This window comes from Pimephales promelas, chromosome 16 (genome assembly GCF_988280905.1).
Source record: "Pimephales promelas chromosome 16, fPimPro1.hap1.1, whole genome shotgun sequence".
Classification (NCBI taxonomy): domain Eukaryota; kingdom Metazoa; phylum Chordata; class Actinopteri; order Cypriniformes; family Leuciscidae; genus Pimephales; species Pimephales promelas.
Genome location: NC_142784.1, coordinates 21,078,823 through 21,102,311, shown reverse-complemented (window position 1 = coordinate 21,102,311; position 23,489 = coordinate 21,078,823). Strand labels below are relative to the sequence as shown.

At 38.2% G+C, this 23,489-nt stretch overlaps 3 protein-coding genes and 1 long non-coding RNA gene across 5 annotated transcripts in view; 1 reads left to right on the top strand and 3 right to left on the bottom strand.

Annotated features, from left to right (window-relative positions):
- Positions 1-815: 815 nt before the first annotated feature.
- serpinf2b (serpin peptidase inhibitor, clade F (alpha-2 antiplasmin, pigment epithelium derived factor), member 2b) lies at positions 816-4,578 on the bottom strand. Its single transcript, XM_039670675.2, has 9 exons — positions 4,442-4,578; positions 3,577-3,648; positions 3,405-3,482; positions 3,014-3,314; positions 2,744-2,887; positions 2,138-2,326; positions 1,829-1,971; positions 1,540-1,744; positions 816-1,367 (listed from the first exon to the last, which is right to left on the bottom strand). The coding sequence occupies exons 2-9, from the start codon at positions 3,631-3,633 to the stop codon at positions 1,036-1,038; spliced, it is 1,449 nt and encodes a 482-aa protein (XP_039526609.2). The 5' UTR covers positions 3,634-3,648; positions 4,442-4,578; the 3' UTR covers positions 816-1,035.
- A 527-nt stretch (positions 4,579-5,105) lies between these two features.
- wdr81 (WD repeat domain 81) lies at positions 5,106-17,721 on the bottom strand. Of its 2 annotated transcripts, none has more exons than XM_039670665.2 (12): positions 17,494-17,721; positions 16,105-16,514; positions 12,123-15,640; positions 11,877-11,984; positions 11,566-11,759; positions 11,283-11,464; positions 10,999-11,164; positions 10,551-10,716; positions 9,634-10,461; positions 8,449-8,594; positions 8,131-8,313; positions 5,106-6,976 (listed from the first exon to the last, which is right to left on the bottom strand). In XM_039670665.2, the coding sequence occupies exons 2-12, from the start codon at positions 16,461-16,463 to the stop codon at positions 6,650-6,652; spliced, it is 6,177 nt and encodes a 2,058-aa protein (XP_039526599.2). In that variant the 5' UTR covers positions 16,464-16,514; positions 17,494-17,721; the 3' UTR covers positions 5,106-6,649. The 2 variants fall into 2 exon arrangements, with proteins under 2 accessions (XP_039526599.2, XP_039526600.2); XM_039670666.2 differs by having other exon boundaries at positions 16,105-16,504.
- Positions 17,722-20,130: 2,409 nt separating this feature from the next.
- Positions 20,131-23,489, top strand: part of slc13a5b (solute carrier family 13 member 5b) — an 8,976-nt gene continuing 5,617 nt past the window's right edge. Inside the window, exons 1-7 of the mRNA XM_039670673.2 lie at positions 20,131-20,478; positions 21,273-21,401; positions 21,487-21,623; positions 21,717-21,928; positions 22,691-22,862; positions 22,960-23,082; positions 23,163-23,375. Of these exons, the coding sequence (XP_039526607.1) occupies positions 20,377-20,478; positions 21,273-21,401; positions 21,487-21,623; positions 21,717-21,928; positions 22,691-22,862; positions 22,960-23,082; positions 23,163-23,375 (1,088 nt within the window). The 5' untranslated portion in view covers positions 20,131-20,376. The remainder of the gene's footprint in view (positions 20,479-21,272; positions 21,402-21,486; positions 21,624-21,716; positions 21,929-22,690; positions 22,863-22,959; positions 23,083-23,162; positions 23,376-23,489) is intronic.
- The window catches only part of LOC148973347 (uncharacterized), a 14,970-nt gene continuing 12,808 nt past the window's right edge, over positions 21,328-23,489 (bottom strand). The window contains exons 2-3 of the long non-coding RNA XR_016146869.1: positions 21,502-23,357; positions 21,328-21,412 (exon numbers count right to left, since the gene is read on the bottom strand). This is a non-coding gene — a long non-coding RNA (uncharacterized LOC148973347). The remainder of the gene's footprint in view (positions 21,413-21,501; positions 23,358-23,489) is intronic.

Sequence of the window (23,489 nt, the reverse complement as noted above, 5' to 3'; positions counted from 1 at the left end):
GACAGAGATACACATAGACATATGTCTATGGCGATACAAACCATACAGACGAGACAAATGTTTCTTGAAGCGGACTACTTTTATTCCTTTTTTGATTCAGTAAGTTTTGCGAGTCTGAAAATGTTTTAATCATTTGTTGTGAGGTTGTGAACTATTTAATGTGCTAATGTTTATTATTATATAATTTTATAGATTTATTTTAAGTTAATTTAAAAATAAGAGTAATGTCTTAATAAACTAAATAATTGCAGTTTTTTTTACATTGCAAAAAAATGTTGCTCTGAAAATAAAAAATGCATTTTATACACCCCAGTTGTAAAAAAAAAAAAAGGTTTCTATCTTCTTTCAAAATAATGATATAACAAATGTAGGCTACAATTGTTTCTTTTTTCCAGTCCACAATGTGCTCTGTGTAAAACGGATAACTCAGATAAATCATATGATATATTATGATATATCATTTAAATTTAAAAGAAAGTTGTTTCCCCTGCAGCATAAGAAAAACTGACAATCAACAAACCTACTTAGTGTTGTCATGTGACAAATACAATTTAATTTATAAAATACAGTTGATTATTGATTTGTGATTTTGTGTCCAGTACATTTTTACCAGTATTTATAAAAAATAGTGATAATCTGAAGAACGTTTGTAAAATCGGACACAATTCTGAAAAGTGATATCTCTGTTAACAGATTGTTGTTATCGTACCTGAAACAAGGCAATATTTCACTAAAATAAAATAAAATCAAAATGATAATTTTCATTTTTGGGAGAACTATTAACCCATTAAATAAATCCACTTATGAGACACATATGAATTTCTGTTAAAAATGTCTTTAATTAAAAAAAGAAAATCATGACTTTTTAACAAGATTAGCAAGGACAACATGAATTCACATAAGGGGGAGTAATTTCAAATTATCTTATAGACCTCAATGTACTTTTACAAAATATGTCCTTAATTTGCTTCCCAGTGGGGACCAACTATGCAGTCAAAAATCACTTACGGACTCATTCTGCTAAAACTATGAAAACTACTTTGGATCAACTTCAAAAGATACTGGCTTGTCATTAGTTTTATCTGAATTTCCAGGGTTTGTGACCATAGTGGATGCTCCAGGGTTTGGGTTGGAAATTACTCCCAGAAAAAATGGCGTTTGGCTCAGGTCATCCATTAGGGCAAAGAAAAATGGCTGATTGACAGTAAATGTAGGGTTGGAACGTGAGATGACCACACTTGTTGCGGCCGCTGCCTCTGCTCCTTCTTCGTTTATCTCAATACTGGACATATGCTGCACACTGGACACAAACAAGGGGCCCTCTGAGATGCGGTCCAGCTTCGGGTGACTAAATAGCATTCCTAGACCTGGATTACAGTAGAATTATATATTTGTTAGCATACATAAATGGAAGAAATAGTAAAATGACTATGAATCCAAAGTGATCTCCTTGATCATGAGGCAACTGAACATACAGTATAGATGCTCATAGCTGGTTAAACTACTAACAAGTCATAATGTACATCCAAGACATCTTACCCATGCTTGTCATGGCCTCTTGGAGGTCCTGGTTGAAATCAAGCTTGAATTTTGGGAGTTTGACTTGCATGTTTCTCTCTCGTGGCAATCGAATATACAGATCTGAGATATTGAGCTTAGCTGCAATGGCTGACACATTCACATGTCCAGATGTTGGCATTACCACTACTAGACTCCTGTCACCTTTAAAGGGGAATCGAGCAACCTGTAGAGGTCAAAGCAGAAGAAAAGGTGAGGAAAAGAGATTTAATCAGTGCTATTTATGAAGTAGCATCTTAAAGGCAGTAACCTGGGCATCCAGCTCACGGTGGGGGAAAACACTGAGAGGATACTTTGGCCCAAGCATCATGTCCACATTAACAATCTGGTTTTCATCTATGTAGAAGGGCTCAGTTGAGGTGAAATGAGGATCAAAGCGGGTGAGCCACTCTCCTGTCAGAGAGATAATAAGACTTGGATTATATGGTCCTTTTTTGATTTACACTTGTGAAATAACAAGGGAACGATAATGCAACGGATCTGAGTAATGCTGACGTGACTCACTGAAGCACAAGAGGAAATTGCTAAATACTTGCTGGTAACAGGTGTTTGTTCTGACCTTTGTAGTGCATAGCATTGATCAGCATCATAACAATGCTGGGAGGAATACTGGACAGAAACTCTGAGATGTGCCCATTTGTGGCTTTCTTAACCCATTCATTGATCTCATTGACATCAGTCAAAATGGCTGGCTCTGAGTCATACAGTTTCTGAGAATCTTCCATGAACTCCTGTTTTGCTTTAAATCCTGAAGGTAAGAGAAAAGAAAAACATTAATAGCGTTGCATAGTACATCCATCCATCCATCCGTCTATCTTTCTGTCTGTCTAGCTTTTAAAACTACTAAACTAAAACTTAAAACTATTTCAAACTTAAAACCTTCAAACTTAAAGCTGTTAAAACTACTTTAAACTTTCTGGCTTGGTCTACAAACTTTTTAATGTAGTTTAAAATAAACTGAATGTACATATTAAATATGTTGATGTGTGAACTTAAGGGGAAATTACTTCATAAATGCACTAATGCATAATTCACATGATTTTAAGTGACCTAAATATACACACACACGCACACAAAAAAAACTTTGGGGGGCCACTGTATAGATCTGCAGGCAATTGCTGACAATGTATATATTTTGTGTAAGCTACATGTGCGTGTCTCTCACCAGTTTGCAGATAGATGCGGCTGGCGAATGACAGGCTCCTTTTGCGGAAGTTGCGCAGGAGGCTGCTGAGTGCAGTGTGGTAGCAGGGCAGTGCGTCTGCATGCAGGTGGTGTAGAAGCAGCTCTTCTGTCTCATTTGTCGCTCCTGAGATTCAAATAAACAAGAAGATTGTCTCAGGTTTGTAATATGTATGCATGCAAAAACAGAACAGAAACCAAAACATTTGCTATTCAATGAGTTTTTTGTTTTTATTGTAAATTTTGAACTTACCCAGCGCTAGCTGTGAGAGTGCGACGGACAAGCTAAGAGGGGAAATGATGAGATTGGGCTGCTCAGGACTAGGCTTCAGGTTTTCCAGGAACCAAAGGCCAAGCTTCATAATGCCATTTCCTATGGTCAATTTAATCTGTTGGCTAGACATTTCCCCATCACAGAGCGAATCAAGGTCCTCCTCAGAGGAGCCCTCTTTCTGCCCAGGAGAGGGAACCGTGGCTGAAGGATCTGCTTCCAGGCCATCTGGAGTACTCGTGTGTGCTTTTGATATGGTGGGGTCAAGAGTGCCTTCCAAATCCTAAAACGGGACAAAGCGATTGGAGTGTCAAATGTCTAAATGTGTGGATACCCTTAAGGATGAGCACTGAGCATTGTGGGTTCTTCTTACTGATATGGGTTTACTTGGCATCAGTGGGACGAGAGGAATTACAGGATCCCTTCCATCCTCTGGTTCTTTCGCATCTTCCTGCAGTGAAAAGGAGCAATTTATGGCATTTCATTGGAAAAAAAAAAAATCATTTTAAAATAAAAAATAATATGAGATTTGTTGAGTGCTTTACCGTCCAGCCTTGCTTGGCATAACAGAGGAGGAGGAATGCCAGAAAACACAAGTTCATGTTCTAAAAGGTTCTCTAAAAACCAAAGAACAGAACAACTTATAAAGTATTTGGAATACTTTTTTTTATTGATCACTGGTCATTTGTTCAAAGGTACTCTTTAGTTTTACATATTATTATGGATAAAGTACATATTACATCCATAAATACAAATTTTGCGATCTATTGTTAAGATGTTAGCACAAGAAGCACCCTCATACATAATTTATTGATGACAGAAAATATTTTCAAAAATAATTCCTGTAGGTCTTCCTCACTTGCACAGAAATCCATAATCCAGCAACTGGCATTAAAATCCGCCAATAAATTTCAAATATAGACGTGAACTCCAATTTCAGGTGGATTATTTTTAAATTCACAGATTGTCGAATAATCAATAAATGCTTAACATGGCTAAAGGTCTGTCAGCTCTTGCATAATTCCAGGGTTAAGCCTTTTACATTTGTTTAAAGCTACAGGTTAAAATAAATTGAGATCACAGGAAAAACAATATACACTTATATATATATATATATATATATATATATAAAATAATAAAAATAGATATGGAAATGTTATAGCATTTTACCACTGATACTCCTCTGTGTAATTTGCATTTTCAAAAACGCATTATATCAAAACATTCTTATGGGAATTAAATGATAATTATACTTCAACGAATCACAAAGATGAAATGTACATATTTACTAAGCCAAAGAGCTGGCAACAGAATCAACTTCTATATTTCAACACAATATCTACCAAATCCATTGCAAACAACTATTTACAGAGAAAATTTATAAGACAACAAACAAAAGTGTGTGCTTACCGCGCAAATCTCCAGTTGTGGGATCCAGCCCTGATTTAGGAAAGAAACGCACAAAATAAGCAATGGGAAAATTCTTGGCTTGGGGGTTGGCACTATCAGAGCAGGCAGTTACATTTCAACTTTCATTGATCTTTACCTCATATATTCTTAGTACCTACCTCTTCATAGATGTAAATATCGAGAGACCTTGGGGTCAAACATCAAACTCGAGTGTGTAGATTTGTGGATCTGTGAAGTTTGAAGTAGAGTATAAACTAAACTGGAACTGTATAGTTTGCTGAGCTGCTGAAAGTGAATGTCAGTCACTGAGTTTGAGTAAACATGCTGCATAAGAAAAACTGCACACAAATGAGAAGGAGATGACAAGTCAGCTCTGCCAAAGCTGATATTAATATACTGTTATTGGATAGAGAGGGCTTTTATATTGCTTTCTTATATGCCACAAAAACAAACCAGTGGCATCTGCCAAGATCTCCAAATTGAGAGCAGTTGAAAAGCAGTACGTTGCAAACAATCAAATGAACTTTGTCCTATCAGAATAACCTCTCCGTGGGTGGGTGCTCTGTTTCTAAGCAAAAAAATCTACAGAGCGAACCGGACACATTCATCAATGAGGAGGTCATTCAAATTGTTTTTCAGTTGACCAAAGAAAATACAAGACACATTTATTATCTATTTCTTTTACTTTAAATCATTGAAAAGGTTCATTTTAGTGAGAATATAGAAAAAGGTCACATTTTAAAAAAGAAAAAAAGAAAATTTACTCACAATAGAATACAAAAGAGCAATGGCCAATGTGGTTTCAGACAATGTGTTGCTTATGTTATATCAGGCAGATGTTTTTAGCATGAATTATAGGAGCATCAAGCTGTTTGAGTAAAATACAACCAATTGTAATTTTAAATACTTACAAGGAGTCAGATATAAAGCAATATCCACTTTTCCAAATTGTCTGATTCGCTGAAAACCTATACTTTGTAACATAAAATAATGTGCTTTAAGAAATGAAAACTTGAACACTAATCAGTCTATTTCAACACATTATAATAAAGGCCTGAACTTATATCAGAACACATAATTCTCAAGCCAAATGGGTTTCAGAAAATATAGCGGTGAATTAGAGTCTCAGTAATGTATGTTTTAGAAATCTGAATAAATTCTCACTACATGTTCTAAAGCTATATATGGAATGTCAAGAGACAATATTGTTTTATATAAAGCATTCCAGTAATAAATTAAATAGGTTTGATTCTAGTTCATATCTATTCAAGGGCGTTGCAAAAAAGTATTCTTTTAGATATAAGCATTAGGCTCAACAAAGATATACATCTTATATTTCATTAATATATAGATGTGTATAATATACAAGCATACATACAGTATGTTGTGTGTAAAACGTAACATGTCACTTGACCTGGGTTTGATGTGACAAACAAATGAATGAATACATCATCAAGGTTAATAAGATCTAAATAGTCTAGATACATTTTAGGCCCTTTCAGGATTTAGGACCGTCCCATTGCATATTAGGTGTTTACACTCTTAGTCAGTGTATAGTAACAGAACGAAGAGTCATCCTGAACTTGACCAAGGTCACATTTCGATTACATTTGTTTTGTTCATTATGCTTCAATGACATGGATGTAAAAACGTACTGCGTAGTATAGAAAAGAGTGCCAAACATGGTGCACTATAAACGTCTACCATGAATACTGCATAGTTGCTGAGCAAGTCTGGTGAATCGAATCATGATATGATCAACATAGTCTAACCTGTGATTCTCACAGTGTTGTTTTTGGTGATTTCACTCATCTAATGGAAAGTGTAAATGCTACACTAGAACCACACTTGAACTTTCCTGAGCAGCTCATCTCATGCATGCTTTTGACTTTTTGAAGAGAATTTACAGAGTCGATTCTTACATACAAAGCAGCTAGTGCAGTTATATCACATGAACCCTAAAAATCATAAAAAAGACAATTCTTATGATTGTATGAATCAGAGGCAAAATTCAGTTTTGGTCACTTACTAAGCAAAGTTGCGGGTTCTTTTTCAGTGAGGTTAATATGGAAATATCAGGCTTGCTCCTTCTACGACTAAAAAAAAAACGATTTCTTTGTGCATGGTTGGCAAGATTGTTTCATTCTGGGGAAGGAGCCAAAAGTGGCACAAGGAATATATTAAAAAAGCAACACAATACTAGTTAGTTTAAGCCAGCAGCCTGATGGCACCGTTGTCAGATCCGAGCAGCAGAAGCCTCTTGGTGGGCAGCACAGAAAGACTTGTGAGGGTCCCACGAAAGTTCTCTGAGCTGAGCTTGGTGGATCCCGCCAGGTTAGCTGTGCTGTCCAGAATGGAGTACACCCCGATTTTGTTGGCAACAGTTCCTGCCACAATCTCAGCACCGTAAAGATCAAATGCATGTATGGGGTCGGAGGGAGTCCTGTACTGGTGTAGTGGCTTGTGCTCCACATCTTTCCAAACGGTCAATGTGTGGTCGGATGAAGAAGTAACGAGCAAATTTCCGTCTGTTGCCTACAAAATTAAAAAAATCACGGTCAAGTAACAAACAGGTGGGGAAGTGTCAGCATTTTTAAATGACCCAGACCCAGATTTTTTTTACTTGTTGCGTCAACATTTTCACTGGCCCAAATATAAAAGAATGATTAAAAATTTGGGGTCAATTAGATTTGTAAATGTTTTTAAAAGAAGTCTCTTACCAAGGCTTCTTTGATGAATAGCAAGTTGAAAAGAACAGCATTTATTTAATATTGGAATCTTTTTGTAACATTATAAATGTCTGTACTGACATTTTGGAATTGAAATTTAAATGTATCCTGGCAGATGATTTAAAATTATGAATTATATGAATCTTACAAGTCATGTTTTGCAAAAATCTGTTATCCAGCCAGACAAAATTATCTTATGACTAATGAGCAGAAAATGACAAGAATTATAAGAGCGTCAGAAACACTAACTTTTAAATTCATAAAGGCATAAAAAATGGATGTACCATATCCATAAATGTGAGATTATCAGTAGCAACACAGCAGCAGCCCAAATCTCCCTCACACTTGCCTCAGGGCAGCAGGAACCCTGCTAAATATTGTTGAACCCTGCTAAGGTTCATCCATTTCCTAATAGAGTCAAGAATAATAAAGTAATTGTGCGACAATCTGCAAAGCTCATAGATTTTGTCCTAATGAGTAACTCGTGTCTATATTTGCCCAAACATGGGCCTCTGGTGGCAGAGACAGACCTTTGACCCCACAAATCAGGGTTAAATAAAGTTTGCCTAGTTCTAGTCGCTTGTTGACTGCATCTGAACAAACTAACAACGTACACGTTTTACTCATCATACTGAAATTCTAAATATTGATGTGAGTCAAGACATCCCAGACATGATGTGAATCAGTCCATTTCCCATAATCCACTCGACCCTCGTGATTTCTGGTCCATGCAGTAGATCTAATCCTGTACAATTGGACTAATAACTCATGATGTGTGCAAGAGAAGTAAACAATACGATTCACAGTTTTTATAAACAGTCTGTCTCCATATTACATACAATTCCCTAATATCAATAAAGGCGCAATTATTGTTTACAAGCATGTGAACTGAGAAAACATCAAAGGACATCAGAGAATGCAATCGTGCATTACACATTAACCAAGGACATGCATACTCACTTTCATTTGCAGTATATCTCCCTCGTGACCAGTCCAGCCTCTTAGCACCAGACCCGTTCTTGCATCCAGCAGCACTATGAATCCAGTGGAGAAACCTGCCGCCACAGTGCGTCCCCCCGGACTGACAGCCAGGCAGCGGATCAGCCCAGCACTCATGTTACTGTAGGCTAGACGGAACTCATGCTGTCAACAGAAAAATAACATGGTCCTAACTAGCAAATAATGAGCATTGAGGGAGGGAAAAAACAACAGCCTGGCCACTATAATGACAGGTAATAATAATCTAAAATGACTGGATGACAGAGGACTGAGCAGTACCTGCAAGCCAGGTTTGCGCGGGTCTATGAAGCGCAGCACAGAATCAGCGCTAGCAAACACTACGCTGCAGTGAGGAGCAGGCATTGTGGTGACAGCTGTGATTGGGTTCTTCCCATCCAGAGGTTCATTACAGCGTATATTCGTACCTAGTCATATGAGAAAGAGAGAGAGCCAAACAAGGATCATGTTAAATCTGTTGGCCAGACAGACATAGTCAAATCACACAATCTGTACAAGAACTGTAAACTTCTCTGTAATGGAAATTGTAATGTATACGTTTAGTAAATACAATGATTATATTAATAATAGCGTTCTGTGATGGAAATTACAGTTGTCTGTAATAAAATGGCATACTCCTTTGTCATCCTATGGCTAATGTAACAGCTACCATTTTATGCATCCAAAATGCAGGAAATTAAATATTTTTATTCTTTTTGCATCCCTTGCCAAAATTACAGCTTAATTGGATCTCATATTTCACTGGTGACACTAGAACAATCGTAGACATAGTCAAATCACACAATCTGTACAAGAACTGTAAACTTCTCTATAATGGAAATTGTAATGTATACGTTTAGTAAATATAATGATTATATTAATAATAGCGTTCTGTGATGGAAATTACAGTTGTCTGTAATAAAATGGCATACTCCTTTGTCATCCTATGGCTAATGTAACAGCTACCATTTTATGCATCCAAAATGCAGGAAATTAAATATTTTTATTCTTTTTGCATCCTTTGCCAAAATTACAGCTTAATTGGATCTCATATTTCACTGGTGACACTAGAACAATCGTAATTTAAAAAAAAAATGGAATAAAACCATTTCAGTAAATATTTGAATTAATGAATAATGAAGATATGTTGAAATAATAATAAATGTATTGTAAATTTAATGTGCGTTGTTTTTTATTGTTAAATTAATCATTTATATTTTAATGATGGATTTACAAAGTGTAAAATTGTAAGTCTAGATCAGGGACGAGGGTAAACAATGCATAAATCTACATCATTAGTAGCAAAAATAAATTAGTAAAGGCATGAGTTGAATGAAGAAACATAAAATGTTACTCTCATATGAATGCAAAAACAAAACAAAAGGTTAATCACACAAAAATTAACTATTAACATGCAATATACCACAAAAGGTTAGTAATACTACAGATGTATAATTACTTCCTCACCTGTGAATTGATCCCACAGATGCACAGTACCATCACAGCTCACCACTTCCTGTAAGGCCTCTAGCTGGCCAACATAAAATACAGATTTGCGGTGCTCTGCATATGTGAGTCGGGGTTCAACCTCTCGTGTGCCATCACCGTGGTTATAAAGCGGCCACAGCTTTACAGTTTTGTCTTTACTCCCAGACAGGAAGTAGTCCTCCCCTGCTAGTGGAGCCAGACATTTTGCAGTGCCGGAGTGACCCAAGAAACTCTGGAGACGGATCTGGTGGAAGTGGAAGTGCAAGTCCTGCTGATTAAGGCCGATCTCATACTGCCAGTATGCAAGCCAGTTACCTTGCAGGGAGCGGCTGCTGCGTGGGAGGTCCTGTTTCAGTGCGCTGTCCTCAGGAGTGGGTCCCAGGACCCAAGAGTATGAGGAGTGAGAGAAAGAAGGTCCAGCTGAGGAAAGTGCAGTGGTGGCTAGACTCGTCTGGGGAGCATTGCTACCGTAAGGGCGTGTCCATGTTTCCAAAGAGGACAAGTTTGGACTCCCACAGGCTTCGGTGTCCCGGAGTACCTGGATACGGTTTCCCACCAGATGACTGCCAAAGGTTCCTGACTCAGGCAGGATGTCTCCACCTAGTGGTGTGGAAGTGGACGAGGGAGCAGGGAATGGACTACGACCCACATGGCGGCTCATGCTAGGAGAGAGGCCTGTAGCAGATGTTCTTTGTCCTCCAACTAAGTTGGCTTCTGGGCTACCTGGACTTGCTCGTTCATGATATGATTGGGCAAGACTCCAAACTAGCTCATGATTAAGAACCAGTTTGCGAATGGCTGCATCACCTTAAAAAAACAACAACAAATGAGTAGAACACCTTTAACAATGCTTACGAGATGTGCTTGTTAAGCTAACCAGTAGAAATGTGTTTTACCAATGAGACAGTAAAAAGGAATATAAGATGCATAAGCCATTTCAGGATTAAACACAGCCTGAAGTTCCTCCAAAACCCCAAGCTCACAAGTAACCACTGTTCCATCTGGAATGCACACGTCTAGGTATGTGCAGTCTCCAACCTCCCTACGTGGGGCACTTCCCATCTGCACATAAAGAATAGTCATTTATATCACTATATATATTTGAGTAACGGTGCCAAGTATTAAAGGGATAGTTCACCCAAAAATGAAAATACGGTCATTATTTACACACCCCTACACAAGTGGTTCCAAACATTTATGAATTTTATTTCATTTAGAAAAATATGGTTAACCAAACACTTTGTTGGAAAAAATATATTTAGTTGAAAATAAGAATTCATTGTGACTTGCTTGGTTAAATAAAGGTTAAATAACATTAAATTAAAATAAATTGTCTTTGGTTACCTGATTTTGCAGACAGTTCAGGAAGGAGAAAACATGGAAGAACCTACGGAGAGTTTCTGCCATGTGCTGCTGTACCATCTCTCGGCCAATACGCAGGCAGATCAGTGCCATAAGGCTCAGAGTCTTCAGACACAATGCAGAACGAGTCTGCACTCCACTAGGAAAGCTGAACACAGAGAATAAGCCATTTTAGCCCACGTGGAGCACAGCAGAGGGCAGCTCTGATTCTCATGGGAAGTTTTAACTTCTTGACCCTGACTGATGCACTACAAGTAAGCTTTTACCCCATCTTAGTTGATGTTAACAAATCCAGCAGGGGCAGCAGAACCTCCTGGTTGATCTTCATCAGCATATCCATTAGAGTGGTGTCTGACAGGAACACTATAATCTTCTGAGTGAGTACTGCAGCACCCAAAAGCCCAGCCTCCTTTCGAGTGTTCAAACGGCAAAAAGAAGGTGGAGAGACCTGCAAGTTTTTAAGGGAGCAGAAATCAATAGAGTTTGCCAGGCTATTTTTTGCAAAACATAATTTTTCCATAGAATTTTAGATTCAAGAACTTTAGTTACCAGGTAACCAATGTAAGGTAGATATTGGTATGTCAACACTGGTTCTCCGTAGAGATGCGCTATGTAAATAAGACACTCGAGAACTGGTCTTGCAGTCTGGTCACCAACAACTGGTTTCTTTTCATATACACTTCCTATGCTCTCAAGGCTATTTTCCTCATTCGTAGTGAGAATAAACTGGTGTTTGTCAAGACCTTAAAACACAAAAAGATTATTTTTAACAGAGACCATTATGACAAATGTTCAAAGCCAAAACCACCAAGAATCTTATAATACAGAGATAAATGTCAGTTAAGAAATTGTAGATGTACCTATATAGCATGAAGTAAGTAATCGCAGCAGGTTCCTAGCGATGAATCGAGATGTCAGTGTCGGACCAAGTTTTGCAGACAGCCATCTGACAGTTTTGCAAACAGTGTCTGGAAAAGATAATGTATTTATATTGTATAATTCAAGTGTACTGTTGAATATTGTAAAATATTGTCTGAATATTAAAGATGTACAAATAAATCAAATGCATTAAAAATGACCAAAAATATAGACCTGTTTTAACTAACCTAACAATATTTTGTGTTCTTTTTCCTCAGAGTCCTCTAAAGTGTCATGTTCGGTCTCTTCTTCCTCCATGGTTTTCTCTTCATCTTCTTGCACAATTCCATTCATGATGTCTCCCTCAAGTGTGGCCACGGTTGCCTCAGACTCTAGAATCTCTAGACTGGGCAACCTTTGCACTGTAATCTCTCGATCTTCCACTGTCTCCTCCTCATCCTCAAGCTCTCCACCATCCTCACCATCACTAGCTTGCTTCAGGTCCTGACAGCTGTCAGCTGATTTTAAACTTGCCCGGTCTCCAATGGACACCTCACTAGCACTGCTCTTGTCGCTTAGTTTACCCACACTGAGAGATTCCTGGTCTTGGTCTTTATTAGATGGGCTTTGGTTCTGCTGTTTGGCGGAAAGCATTATTGTTGCTCCAGATGCATTATTATTCACATAAAAGCCATTCTGAAAGTCCTCACCTTCAGTCAGAAAAACCTGGTCATTGAGACTGATGCCTGAGGAGTAATCCACAAGTCCTTGGTCTCCAACAACCCCAACGCCTCCACTACCACCTCCACTGCCTCCTCCGACTTTGCCAGAAGATGTGGCAGTAGATGACCTCCCATCCTCACACTCATAGTCCTCCTCTTCTTCATCTAAGGCACCAGCAGCTCCCCTTAAAACTTTTAAGCCCTCCCATTCAGTCCCTCCAGCTGTATTGCAGCTTTCAAAGCCAGTGATGACCTGCAGAACATGTGGAAGAAGGCTGGAAAGAAAGGCCTGCAAACCAAGCCTTACGATAAGCTGCAACACAAAGCAATCTGTGTAGAGGTAGAAGCGGCCTCGAAGGCATCTGGGATTCTCGTACACCTCTACCAGAGGCTTTAGTAGGTACTTGGAGGCATTGCGAGGCCCAAGAACCCTGGACACAGGCTCAAATAAGTACCAGGCTGCATAAACAGCAGTGGACTCCTCTAACATCAAAGAAAGCACAAAGGGTAGAAGAATTTCAAGCCCCTCTGCAGTTATGCCACCCTTTAGAAGCGTCTCCAACTGTTGCCATAAGTTGAAGACAATGTCACGGCCCTGAGCACTGTTAATGGACTCCATCTTGGAGTGGTAAGAGAATATGAATCTATGCAGTGTTGGGAAATATGCTGGAAAGGGTAGAGGGGACAGAACAGGACTAAGCAGTTGCCAAGGGTTTGGTGGTGGAAGACCCTCACAAATAGGGTCATATTTGAACAGAAACGGCAGCCCTTGTTGGTGTATTGTGAACATTTCTGTCTTGGAACAATGCTTGCGGACCTGCAGAAGAGTCTCTAGTGCATGATGGAGTGGTAGTGGGACATCTCGAAGGTTTGTAAAGCATAGCTTCAATACTGCTTGAAACCGATCACTCAAATGTGTTCCGGGACTCAGTCCTCGCAGTTTGGAGGAATAAAAGATCTCAGCGATGAGAACACCCAAGGCTTGCATATCTCTCTGAAAAAGATCTGTGAATGACAGAGGAACTTTCAGTACAGGTCTCAGGACTTTCTTGTTCATGTCAAGATCTATTGTATGATGGACTTGGGAATGAAGACCTTTCACCAAGAAGTTGTTGAGCTTTTCTAACTCTTCCAAAGGCTGCAGAGGTTTGAATCCCTCTGGCAGGCTTATCTTGAAATTTTCAAAATTAGAAGCTTCGGGCTTTTTACTAATAGAGGCTGCTCTGTGAAGCATAGATGCTCTAATTCCTGATCCTAGGGTATTTGTGACATTTCCAGGTGTTTCACCAGGGAGAGAACCATGGGAAGGAGACACAACCAAAGAAGCACTCTCCCCACTGGTCTTTCCACCACCAGAAACCAAAGGGATTGGAACAGAAGATGATGATGATGATGAACCACTTAAGTCAAGGGCTTCCATTGCGTGTTCAAGCTCCTCATCCCTGCCTACCACTGACCAGCCACTGGATTCACATCCTGTTGCTTCTGGGACCAATCCATCCACACCATCCAGCATGGTTTCAAGTGGTGGAATCTGCCATGTTGTTACTTTCACAGGACCAAAATGAGGAGGTTCTGGAGTTGAATACTGGTAAGGTGCAAGACGAGGTGGGTGAGGGTGTTCAAACAGTTGCACAACTCCATAGCTGGTGAGATGGGTGTGGTTATCCACCAAGTGCAAGCACACATTCTTAGCTTTGACTGCTTCTTTACCTGATAGCTTATAGCCAAATGTTAGGTCGATCCAGTGATGCAACTGTTGAGACACTTCTCGACTCTCTAAGAGTTGTCTATGCACAGCAATAAACTCTTCACAGGAGTTACACCATGGAGGTACATCAAGGTCTGGCATGTCTGGGTGAATGGAGTGGAATATAGAAGGATCAGTGAAAAATTCTGGGATGCATTCATCTGGGGTCCAACTCTGAATACGTTCCATACTAGCTGGATATTCATTGGGTTCCCACTGGGAACGAACATGGCTACACAGTACAGATTTGGGTGTCTGTCTAGCTTTGTAGACATAATAAGTGATGTCTGACAGAACATCTGAGATATGATGGGGAACATGGAGGTGATCCGACTGTCCTGAGCCACCAGGTACAACAAGTCCACCAATATCTGAGGCAAAATTGCTTCCACCACTTCCATTAGCTGCTGCTAGTGCTTCTTTGGTCATTTCATATGTGAAGTCCAGTTGTTTATCGCCCTTATTCAGACGAAATTTCGACTTCCTGAGATCCCGAAACCTTCCATATGGCACAGTAAAATCGACCACCCAAGGTAAAACTGGGTGATAGTTTGGGTCTCCCTCACGCCTCCCTGCCAGTCGATTTAATTCCATCAAATATTGGAAGTTGCTGACTCGACCGTTGACCCAGTCTAGGACCAGAGATTTTAGTTCATCCAGACAATTTTGACAAAGCTGTTCACTCACACCACAGTTTTGACTCTGATTCTCTTTTGCTGTAACACTTGTTGGCACTCTACTTCCTAATGCATATGGCACCTCACCCCTGTATTCTCCAAACTTTTCATAATGTGCCAGTGAGATCTTTAGGCGACTGCAGAGTTGCTCATCAACTGCAATGTCAAGTAAGGAGAGTTCACCACACAATAGCCCTGAGGCATGACATTCGCGCATTGCTATGAGTAGTTGGTACAAAATGAACAATATCTTAGCGTGGCTGTTAGCCAGCTTAGCTGGACTGTAGGTGACAATATCATGAACAGTGTACTGCGTGTATGGGAAAACTACATAAAGAATCTCTTCTGACTCCAACAAGCATTCTACAGGAAGCACATTTGGACACACACTGTCAGTAATTTGTTTGGGGGATGAGCTGCTGGATGGGAATGGGCAGTCTTTCTCCTTCTCTTTGGCTGGAGAGAGGGACGGTGACACTCGATCGGTAGAGATAAAGGCGGAGCAAAACAGTTTCTGCAAGGCTTGGCGAACAGCATCTATGGCCAAAACAGGTGTCTGCTCAATCAAATCTGCATATGGTTGCACATGATTCATGTAAGCTTCATGCCACAGATTTCTGAAGAAAAGAAATGCAGAGAAAAAAACTCAACATAAGATATGACAAGAAAACACTAATTCACCAAATGTGTATTGCTTGGCAAATAGAATAAAAATTAACACCACAATAGATTTCTCACGACATCATAATATCGAGCATGAAAAATGGATATTATTCAATTTGATATTTGCTTAAGATTATATTAAACAGTGTTATTAAATTATTACATCTTTTAAAGAATAACTTGAAGTGAACATTAGATATGGCAAAGGCAATCTAAATGTAAAACTAGTACAAAAGAGCAAGCAAAATTAAATATCCAATTCTATCAGCAACAACAACAACAAAAAACATACGTAGTTTGTTATACATCACAATAAAAGATACATTTTAACAGATTAATTTGATAAACAGAATTAAATACAACAATTATGCAAGCATATTATTCTCATAAAAAACATAGTAAAGACAGAGTAATGTACCTTAAATTAGACTGGGAGACCCCCTGCATCAGAGTCATGAAAGAGTCCTGAGAGAGTCCCTCCCCATGGCAGCCTGGCTCCCTAGCTAATCGGTATCCCAGTTTACGCTTTCTAAGGCCTTGGATACAAACACGTGTCCAACCAGATGGCAATTTCATCTGAGAGCGCTGGAGAAGTGTGCATATTTCCCCCTCACTAAAGCACTCATATCTTGCACAGCGAGTAACTCTCCTGTTTCTCAGGGCCATTACCCAGCGAGTTGGGACCAGGACCACCAGTTCATTGGGTCGCTGACTGGGTCCAGTCTGCCGCTGATCAATACCCAGGTCCCTCTCCAAAGCTGGTGCTAACCACTCCATGATCTCTTTCAGTAAATCAGACTGTGGCCTTTGTACGCCCCCTATAAGAAGCTAAGAAAATGTCAGGAATGACAAGAAGTAAAATAAAAAGCATTAAAGATACTATTTTTTGTAGACATGCATACTGTATACCACATATGCTCAATCTCATGGCATAAAACAATAACTTTTTAGGAAACACCTGGAAATGTGTATTATATCCACTGCAAAAGACTGCAAACTTGAGTAATATACTATGGTAAACTTAAGTAATGTACGGTGCGCAAGTCCGGTGACACGAAATATATAAGTTACTGTAGACTACTCTAGATGATCTTAAAAAGCCATTTTACATTTCAGTATCCACTCAACACTGTATGACAATAATGCAGTACTCAAACAAACTAAAATTATTACAACATTTAAATGTAAAGCTTATGACGTAAGCTACAGATGTAAATTAGTGTAAAATAAAACTTTAAAACATTGTGACTTTATAATATTTTACAAACTTGAATCATTTTATAATTATTTTATTATACAAATAATGTTATGCATATAAAAATTAAAATATGTGATATTTAATAAATGTAGGTGTCCATATGTTTGCACTGTAGAAGCTTGCAGATCAAACCATCTTCGCTCAGCAACAACTAACGTAATGATTTGTCGAGGGAAGTAACAGTTCCTGATGTCATCACGCAAAATGTCATTACTCCGTGACTGTTCTAAAACACTTCAGCAGAATAACTACAATCATAATCACATCATAATCCATAACCTAATCAACTGAAAATATCGAGCGATAAAATGTATTATTAGGCTACATAAATTCGGTAACATTTTCAGTTCCTCTTAAAACTGCCCAGGGGATAAGGAAATGGTGCAGTTCTGTCAGTACTCGCCTGTAAAGTTACTCAGAGTAGCACTGCTCTATACATTAAATCAAAGGGCAACCTGTTAGGCTGATGTAAATACACAATCACTAACGTTACCGTTAAGCAAACATTTGGAAAGGAGAACAGTGCATCTAGCTGTTGTTGTTGCTCACCTCTGCACTGTTTGCTGCTTGTCAGCAACTGAGCTCTGGAAAAGCTGCCGTTACGATGCAAAGTCCCATGTTCGCTGGATGTATAAATTGTATTTCCAGTACTTTAAGGACCGCCATAACCACATAATAATTTCCTAAGAAGTCGAGACTATGTTGTTGTCCTCAGAAGCCATAGTGTTGAGTTCAGAGCCTCACGTGACTCGCATCTCTGTGCGTGCGTGCGCTCCCAGACCGTGTGATTCTCAACCCTTAACTGTGTCATAATACAAGTCACCGCAATATTACAGAAAAAAATAAAATAAAAATGAAATGACCAGATATACACGGTTTAGTATTATAATTTTTTTTATAGCAATACAACATGTTTTTTTCTAAGAGAGGTTAAAGTTTTAGAGAGAAATTCTCAACTCAACTGATCTGCTTGCTAAAAAATCGTTTAACGTTAGTGCTGTACGTACTTGGTGTCGTGGGAACATATCTATACAATAATAGTTATTAAGGAGATAAATAAAAAAAATATATTGTTAATTTTACATTTGAATAATCTTGGCTAGGCTGGTCCATGACCCATACATTGAGAAGCAATGTTCTATGGCCATGTAGTAGATAGCTTAGGATTTTTGAACCCATAATTACATACTATGCAAATAAAATAATACTCTGGAATAATGAAAATGATAAATACTGCAATTATAATACAATAATATAACTAAAATCTCTCTCTAAATAGTATATATGATTTATTATTCCTTATTTTCTTATTATTTCTGTCTTCGTGTAGCCTATTTGTATTAGTAAATATTTTTTGAGTCTGCATGCTCCTTATGTCCCTAAGTTCGTTGTTGTTGCTGTCATTTTCTCTTACTATGTGAACTGTGGCCCTGTCCAGACAAAATATTTAGCTCATTCAATTTCCATTTAGATCATCTTGATATTTATGCAGAGCTGTCAAAGTTAGAAAACAGTCAACTATAATGTAAAAACAAGCTCTTTTTGACACTGATGTAAAATTTGTGAGACATTACATTATTACCATCGAAATCATTCTTTGTGATCTTTATCTGACAGATACAAATCAGTGTTTGTCATTTCTACTCACTGGTGCCCCCTAACGTTGCACGTGTTTCCCGCGGATTCACTGACAAGGCTTTAGTCCTCGACTAAAAAAAAATGAAAAGATTTTAACTGAAAAAAAAACTTGGCATAGTGCCATTGTTTTGTGTCAAGATGCACACCAGTTGGCCTAATGTGTTTTTCTAAGGCATAGGGATACAAGCTAGCCTACTTGATTGAACTAAAGTGTGAGGCGAAGCGTTCAAAATGTACAGTGTTGGGCACACAAGAGCAGGAAAAACACTGGGATCGAGACAATTGAAAGACATAGATAGGCCTAATTGTTAGTTGTATGCATCCACATTACAAACAGACACATTTTTCATTTAATGAGCAGCTAATGATAGATAGACCATGCCTCTAGTCTAATCTAATGACTGTAAAGCGATTTTGTGCTCAATCTCCCCGAATAAACCTGCTGCCTATAGAAATCCACTAGAGGGCGTCATGCTATTGTTTCTTTTGTGGATCCATGTGTGGATCAAGACCTATGATTATGACTTATAACTAATAGTGAGCGGTTCTAATGTTCAAAGACAAAACTAAATGAAAAAATGACAAATTAAAATGTCTGTAGCCTCGACAATCCTAATTTTCAGTTCACTGAAACTAGTTAAAATCAATGGAAATTGTGGAATGTCAAGCCAGTTTGTCACATGGGAAATTTGTCACAAACATTTTCTTTTTCCATAAGAATCCTGTCCTCCCACAGTCTACAATGTCATATTTTATAGATGTCATGTTCATAGCTGTCAGGAGCGCAAGATTTCACGTTATTTAATTTTTTATACAATTTAGCAATAGCTCTTGGATATTGTGAGGCCTTTCACATTTTATTTCAATTATGTGACGTTTTTAATGAATTTACAAATATAACGAGTGAATGAATGAATGAATGAATTAAAGCAATGCACACACATGCATATAGCAGAAATTTACATTCAACAATACACACTGATAAATATTCACTCACTGTAAAAAGTGATCAGTTACTGAGAAATATATCACTGAGAAATATTCACTCAATGTAAAAAGTGATCAGTTCACTTAACTTTAAAAAGTGAGGAAAACCATTGCTTTGAAATGATTAAGTAAAACTTACTGCATAATTGAAAAAAAAAGTTATGTAGAATTGTCAAATTCACTTAACTTTTCAATTATGCATGAAGTTTATTTAATAATTTTAAGGCAATGTTTCCTCACTTTTTTAAGTTGACTCAACTAAGGTCACAGAACAAGGTGTCCCTTACTTCTTAGATTAAATTCATCAATGTACATCCAGCTAAACATTTGACTAGTATACATGAAAACATTCCATCTAAAACAATGCAGCACAATTTTCTTTCATTATTATTGGGCCATTTGGCAAAGCTGTTATAATGTAGCCCAAACAGGCACAAGTCTGTAACTGTGTTAAATAGCATCCACTTTTCTTCTAAATCTCATCAGCCCAGAAATAGCAACTGATTCCCTAGTATCATCAAGTTCTATATAAAAAATATGGTGCTGGAGTCTGTAATAATAATTGCTTTTTCTCTCTCACTCTCCCTGTCCCTCACTCACACACTCAATCACTCACTCTTCATCTCTCTCTCTCTCTCTCTCTCTCTCTCTCTCTCTCTCTCTCTCTCTCTCTCTCTCTCTCTCTCTCTCTCTCTCTCTCTCTCTCTCTCTCTCTCTCTCTCTCTCTCCACCCCGTTGAGCAGGTTAAAAGGACAAGTCCAACCGTGTCAAACTTACTTTATATGTAAAATCAGTCTTTATTTTGAGATGTTCCCAACACTAAAATCCATATGGAACTTGAAGAATGGGATAGTTCTTTTCTTCACTCCTTTGATTCTTCTCCCACTTCCAGTAGTCATCAACACAAGGGTATGTAAATTAAAGCTTTTATCTGAATTGAACAAAATGTTGGCATCTTTTTATTTCAATGCTGAGAGACTTAGACTTATCGAATTACGTAAAGTGTAGATTTTGCATGCTTTTTGTCAGAGGTTATGCTTGTTAGTGTTTATGCACCTGTCAAATGCTTTAGTAACGTAAATGTAAATGTATTCTGTTTAGTACATAGGACTACATTCGTACCCTGAGGCCTCCATGTACAATAATTCATGGTGCCTCAAAACTGTTTTTTTAACCCTTTGTCATTGTGTATGTTCAAGCGTGGGAACACATAGTATAGTCTAAATTCCTGACTCTGAATCAATGTGCTTTGTGATCATGGCTGTCATGTCCACATGACACAAAGTTCGCTCCCACTGATAGTAAATTAAATGAGTATTCATGTCTCATCCTCTGCATTTCCAGGCCCATTGAAGCTTTTTAAAGATTTTTAACAAGATATTTAACATATTTAAAAAGGCAATAAAATTACAGTGGGGTCCAAAAGTCTGAGATCACATTGAAAATCTGGGATTCATCACTTAAAAAAAAAAAAAAAAAAAAAAAAATTCTGTCATTAAGACATTTTCTGTCATAAAAAAAAAAAACTGTCAGTAAAGCGAAAGACGGACAAACCAAACGCTAAGACATTTTAAATTTAACTCAAACTTTTCAATCAGATTGATTTGTAAAATAATAAAATTATATAATAAAATAAAACAGTAAAATAGCATTATAGTTTTTATGCCTATCTAGTTTTTAAAGGGCATGTTTCCATCTTCCAGGAGGCCAGCTGTGCCTATGTAATCATTCTGATGGCAGTATACTGGTGTACTGAAGCTCTTCCTTTAGCTGTCACATCACTGCTACCTGCTGTTCTCTTTCCCATGCTCGGTATCATGCAGTCCAAAACGGTAAGTTGTTCCTGTCAAACGTGTGAATGAAAAGAATAGCCCGAAAGCACACATCAAACGCTAAAGCTTTTATGTTGTTCTCTAGGTGTGTATGCAGTACCTGAAGGACACTAACATGCTGTTTGTGGGTGGACTGATGGTTGCGGTGGCAGTTGAACACTGGAACCTGCACAAACGTATCGCCCTGAGAGTGCTGCTCATTGTTGGTGTGCGCCCAGCGCTGTAGGTTAAACCCTGTACCAGGCACAATAATTGGCAGATTATTAAATCCAAGCTTTATTCATAGATTTCAGTGCTTCCTCTGTATCAATACAGCCTGATGCTGGGTTTCATGGGAGTGACAGCGTTCCTCTCCATGTGGATCAGTAACACGGCTACCACGGCCATGATGGTCCCTATAGTGCAGGCTGTGCTGGAACAGCTGAACAAACAGGAGACAGAGCCTTCACAGATGACCTGTGGTGAGGAACGGCCCCAGGCCCCTGAGGCGGAGTACAAACAGACGGCAAAAGACAGAGACAAAGAAGGTCAGGCGAAGAATAAGATGTAGCGCATACACTACTGTTCAAAAGTTTGGGGTCATTAAGACTTTTGAAAGATATAAGTACTTTGGTAACACTTCAGTTTAGGGTCCAATTCTCACTATTAACATGCATTTGACTTGATATTGTCTGTTTATTAGTACTTATTAAGCCCATTTTAATGTTTACCTTACCTTTACTAACTATTAATAAGTGATTAAGAGTTTGTTGAGGCAAAAGTCATAGTGAGGTAGTTGATAGTGAGAACTGGTGTGACCGTACTTTGATCAAAAGTGTCAGGAAAGTCATTATAGCTTAATGTTTTAAAGATTTCCATTTCAGATAAATGAGCTTAACATCAATGAATCCTGGGAGAAAAAAGAATCCACTAAAATCAACTGTTTTCAACATTTATAATAATAATAATTAAAACGTTTCTTGAGCACCAAATAATCATGTATTAGAATGATTTCTGAAGGATAATGTGACACTGAAGACTGGTGTAATGCTAACATAGGATTTAATTAAACATAGGATTTAATGAAATTTTAAAGTACTTTAAAATAGAAACCACAGTTATTTTAAATTCCAATAATATTCCACAATATTACTACTTTTTCTGCATTTCTGATTCAATAATTGCAGACTTGAGCACAAGAGACTACTTTTAAAACATTACAAAGTCTTTCCAATCCAAAACTTTTGAATTCCAGAGAATGTTTATTTTTGAATGAACTATCGCTTTTAAGTATATTCCCTATTTCTTAGTGGTGCTACGCATTCTGGATGTCTCAGCAGAGGCCAAGCTAAAGGAGTCTGCAGAAAAGAGGCGCATGGGTAAAGGCATGACTCTGTGTGTGTGCTATGCTGCCAGCATTGGGGGAACGGCCACACTCACAGGCACTGGACCTAACCTAGTATTTAAGGGTCAGATGAACCAGTGAGTATTAACCCTCTGATAAAAAAAAACAAAAAAACACTTTACTACTAACATTCGTGTTTCAAGTAACTGAACCCATTGCTTTATTTTCCTCCAGATTATTTCCTGAGAATGGTGACATTATCAATTTCGCCTCATGGTTTGGGTTTGCGTTCCCTAACATGATCATCATGTTGACGATAGCTTGGCTCTATCTTCAGTTCGTTTTCATGGGATTCAAGTATGATATTTAATCACTTTGTTAGATTTCACCTTTGCTTTTAACATTCCTTTCATGAGGCTTTTTGTTCACATCTGCAGCATTAGGAAGACATGGGGATGTGGGGTGGTAAAGTCCGAAAAGGATATAGCCGCCTATAATGTGATCCGGGAGCAGCATCTTCTGCTGGGGCCGATGTGTTTTGGTGAACTCAGCGTTCTGGCTCTCTTCAGTTTGCTTGTGGCACTGTGGTTTAGTCGAGATCCTGGATTTGTGGCAGGCTGGGCAACACAGACCTTTAACACAGAAGCAGAGTATGATTTGTATCATTTATTTATGGCAAATTTGTAATTTCTTGAAGTCAACCATGTTTGATATCCATCTAAAATAAATGTAAATGATTTAAGCCATTTTTCACAGGCTAAACT

Coding starts and splice junctions, on each gene's coding strand:
- serpinf2b (XM_039670675.2), bottom strand. CDS start 3,633: ATGAACTTGTGTTTTCTGGCATTCCTCCTCCTCTGTTATGCCAAGCAA. Junction 3,315..3,404: donor TGCCAAGTAAACCCATATCA/GTAAGAAGAACC, acceptor GTCCCGTTTTAG/GATTTGGAAGGCACTCTTGA. Junction 1,745..1,828: donor ACCGTGAGCTGGATGCCCAG/GTTACTGCCTTT, acceptor TGACCTCTACAG/GTTGCTCGATTCCCCTTTAA.
- wdr81 (XM_039670665.2), bottom strand. CDS start 16,463: ATGGAGTGGTTAGCACCAGCTTTGGAGAGGGACCTGGGTATTGATCAG. Junction 11,985..12,122: donor AGAACACAAAATATTGTTAG/GTTAGTTAAAAC, acceptor TATCTTTTCCAG/ACACTGTTTGCAAAACTGTC. Junction 10,462..10,550: donor TCCTTTTTACTGTCTCATTG/GTAAAACACATT, acceptor TGTTTTTTTAAG/GTGATGCAGCCATTCGCAAA.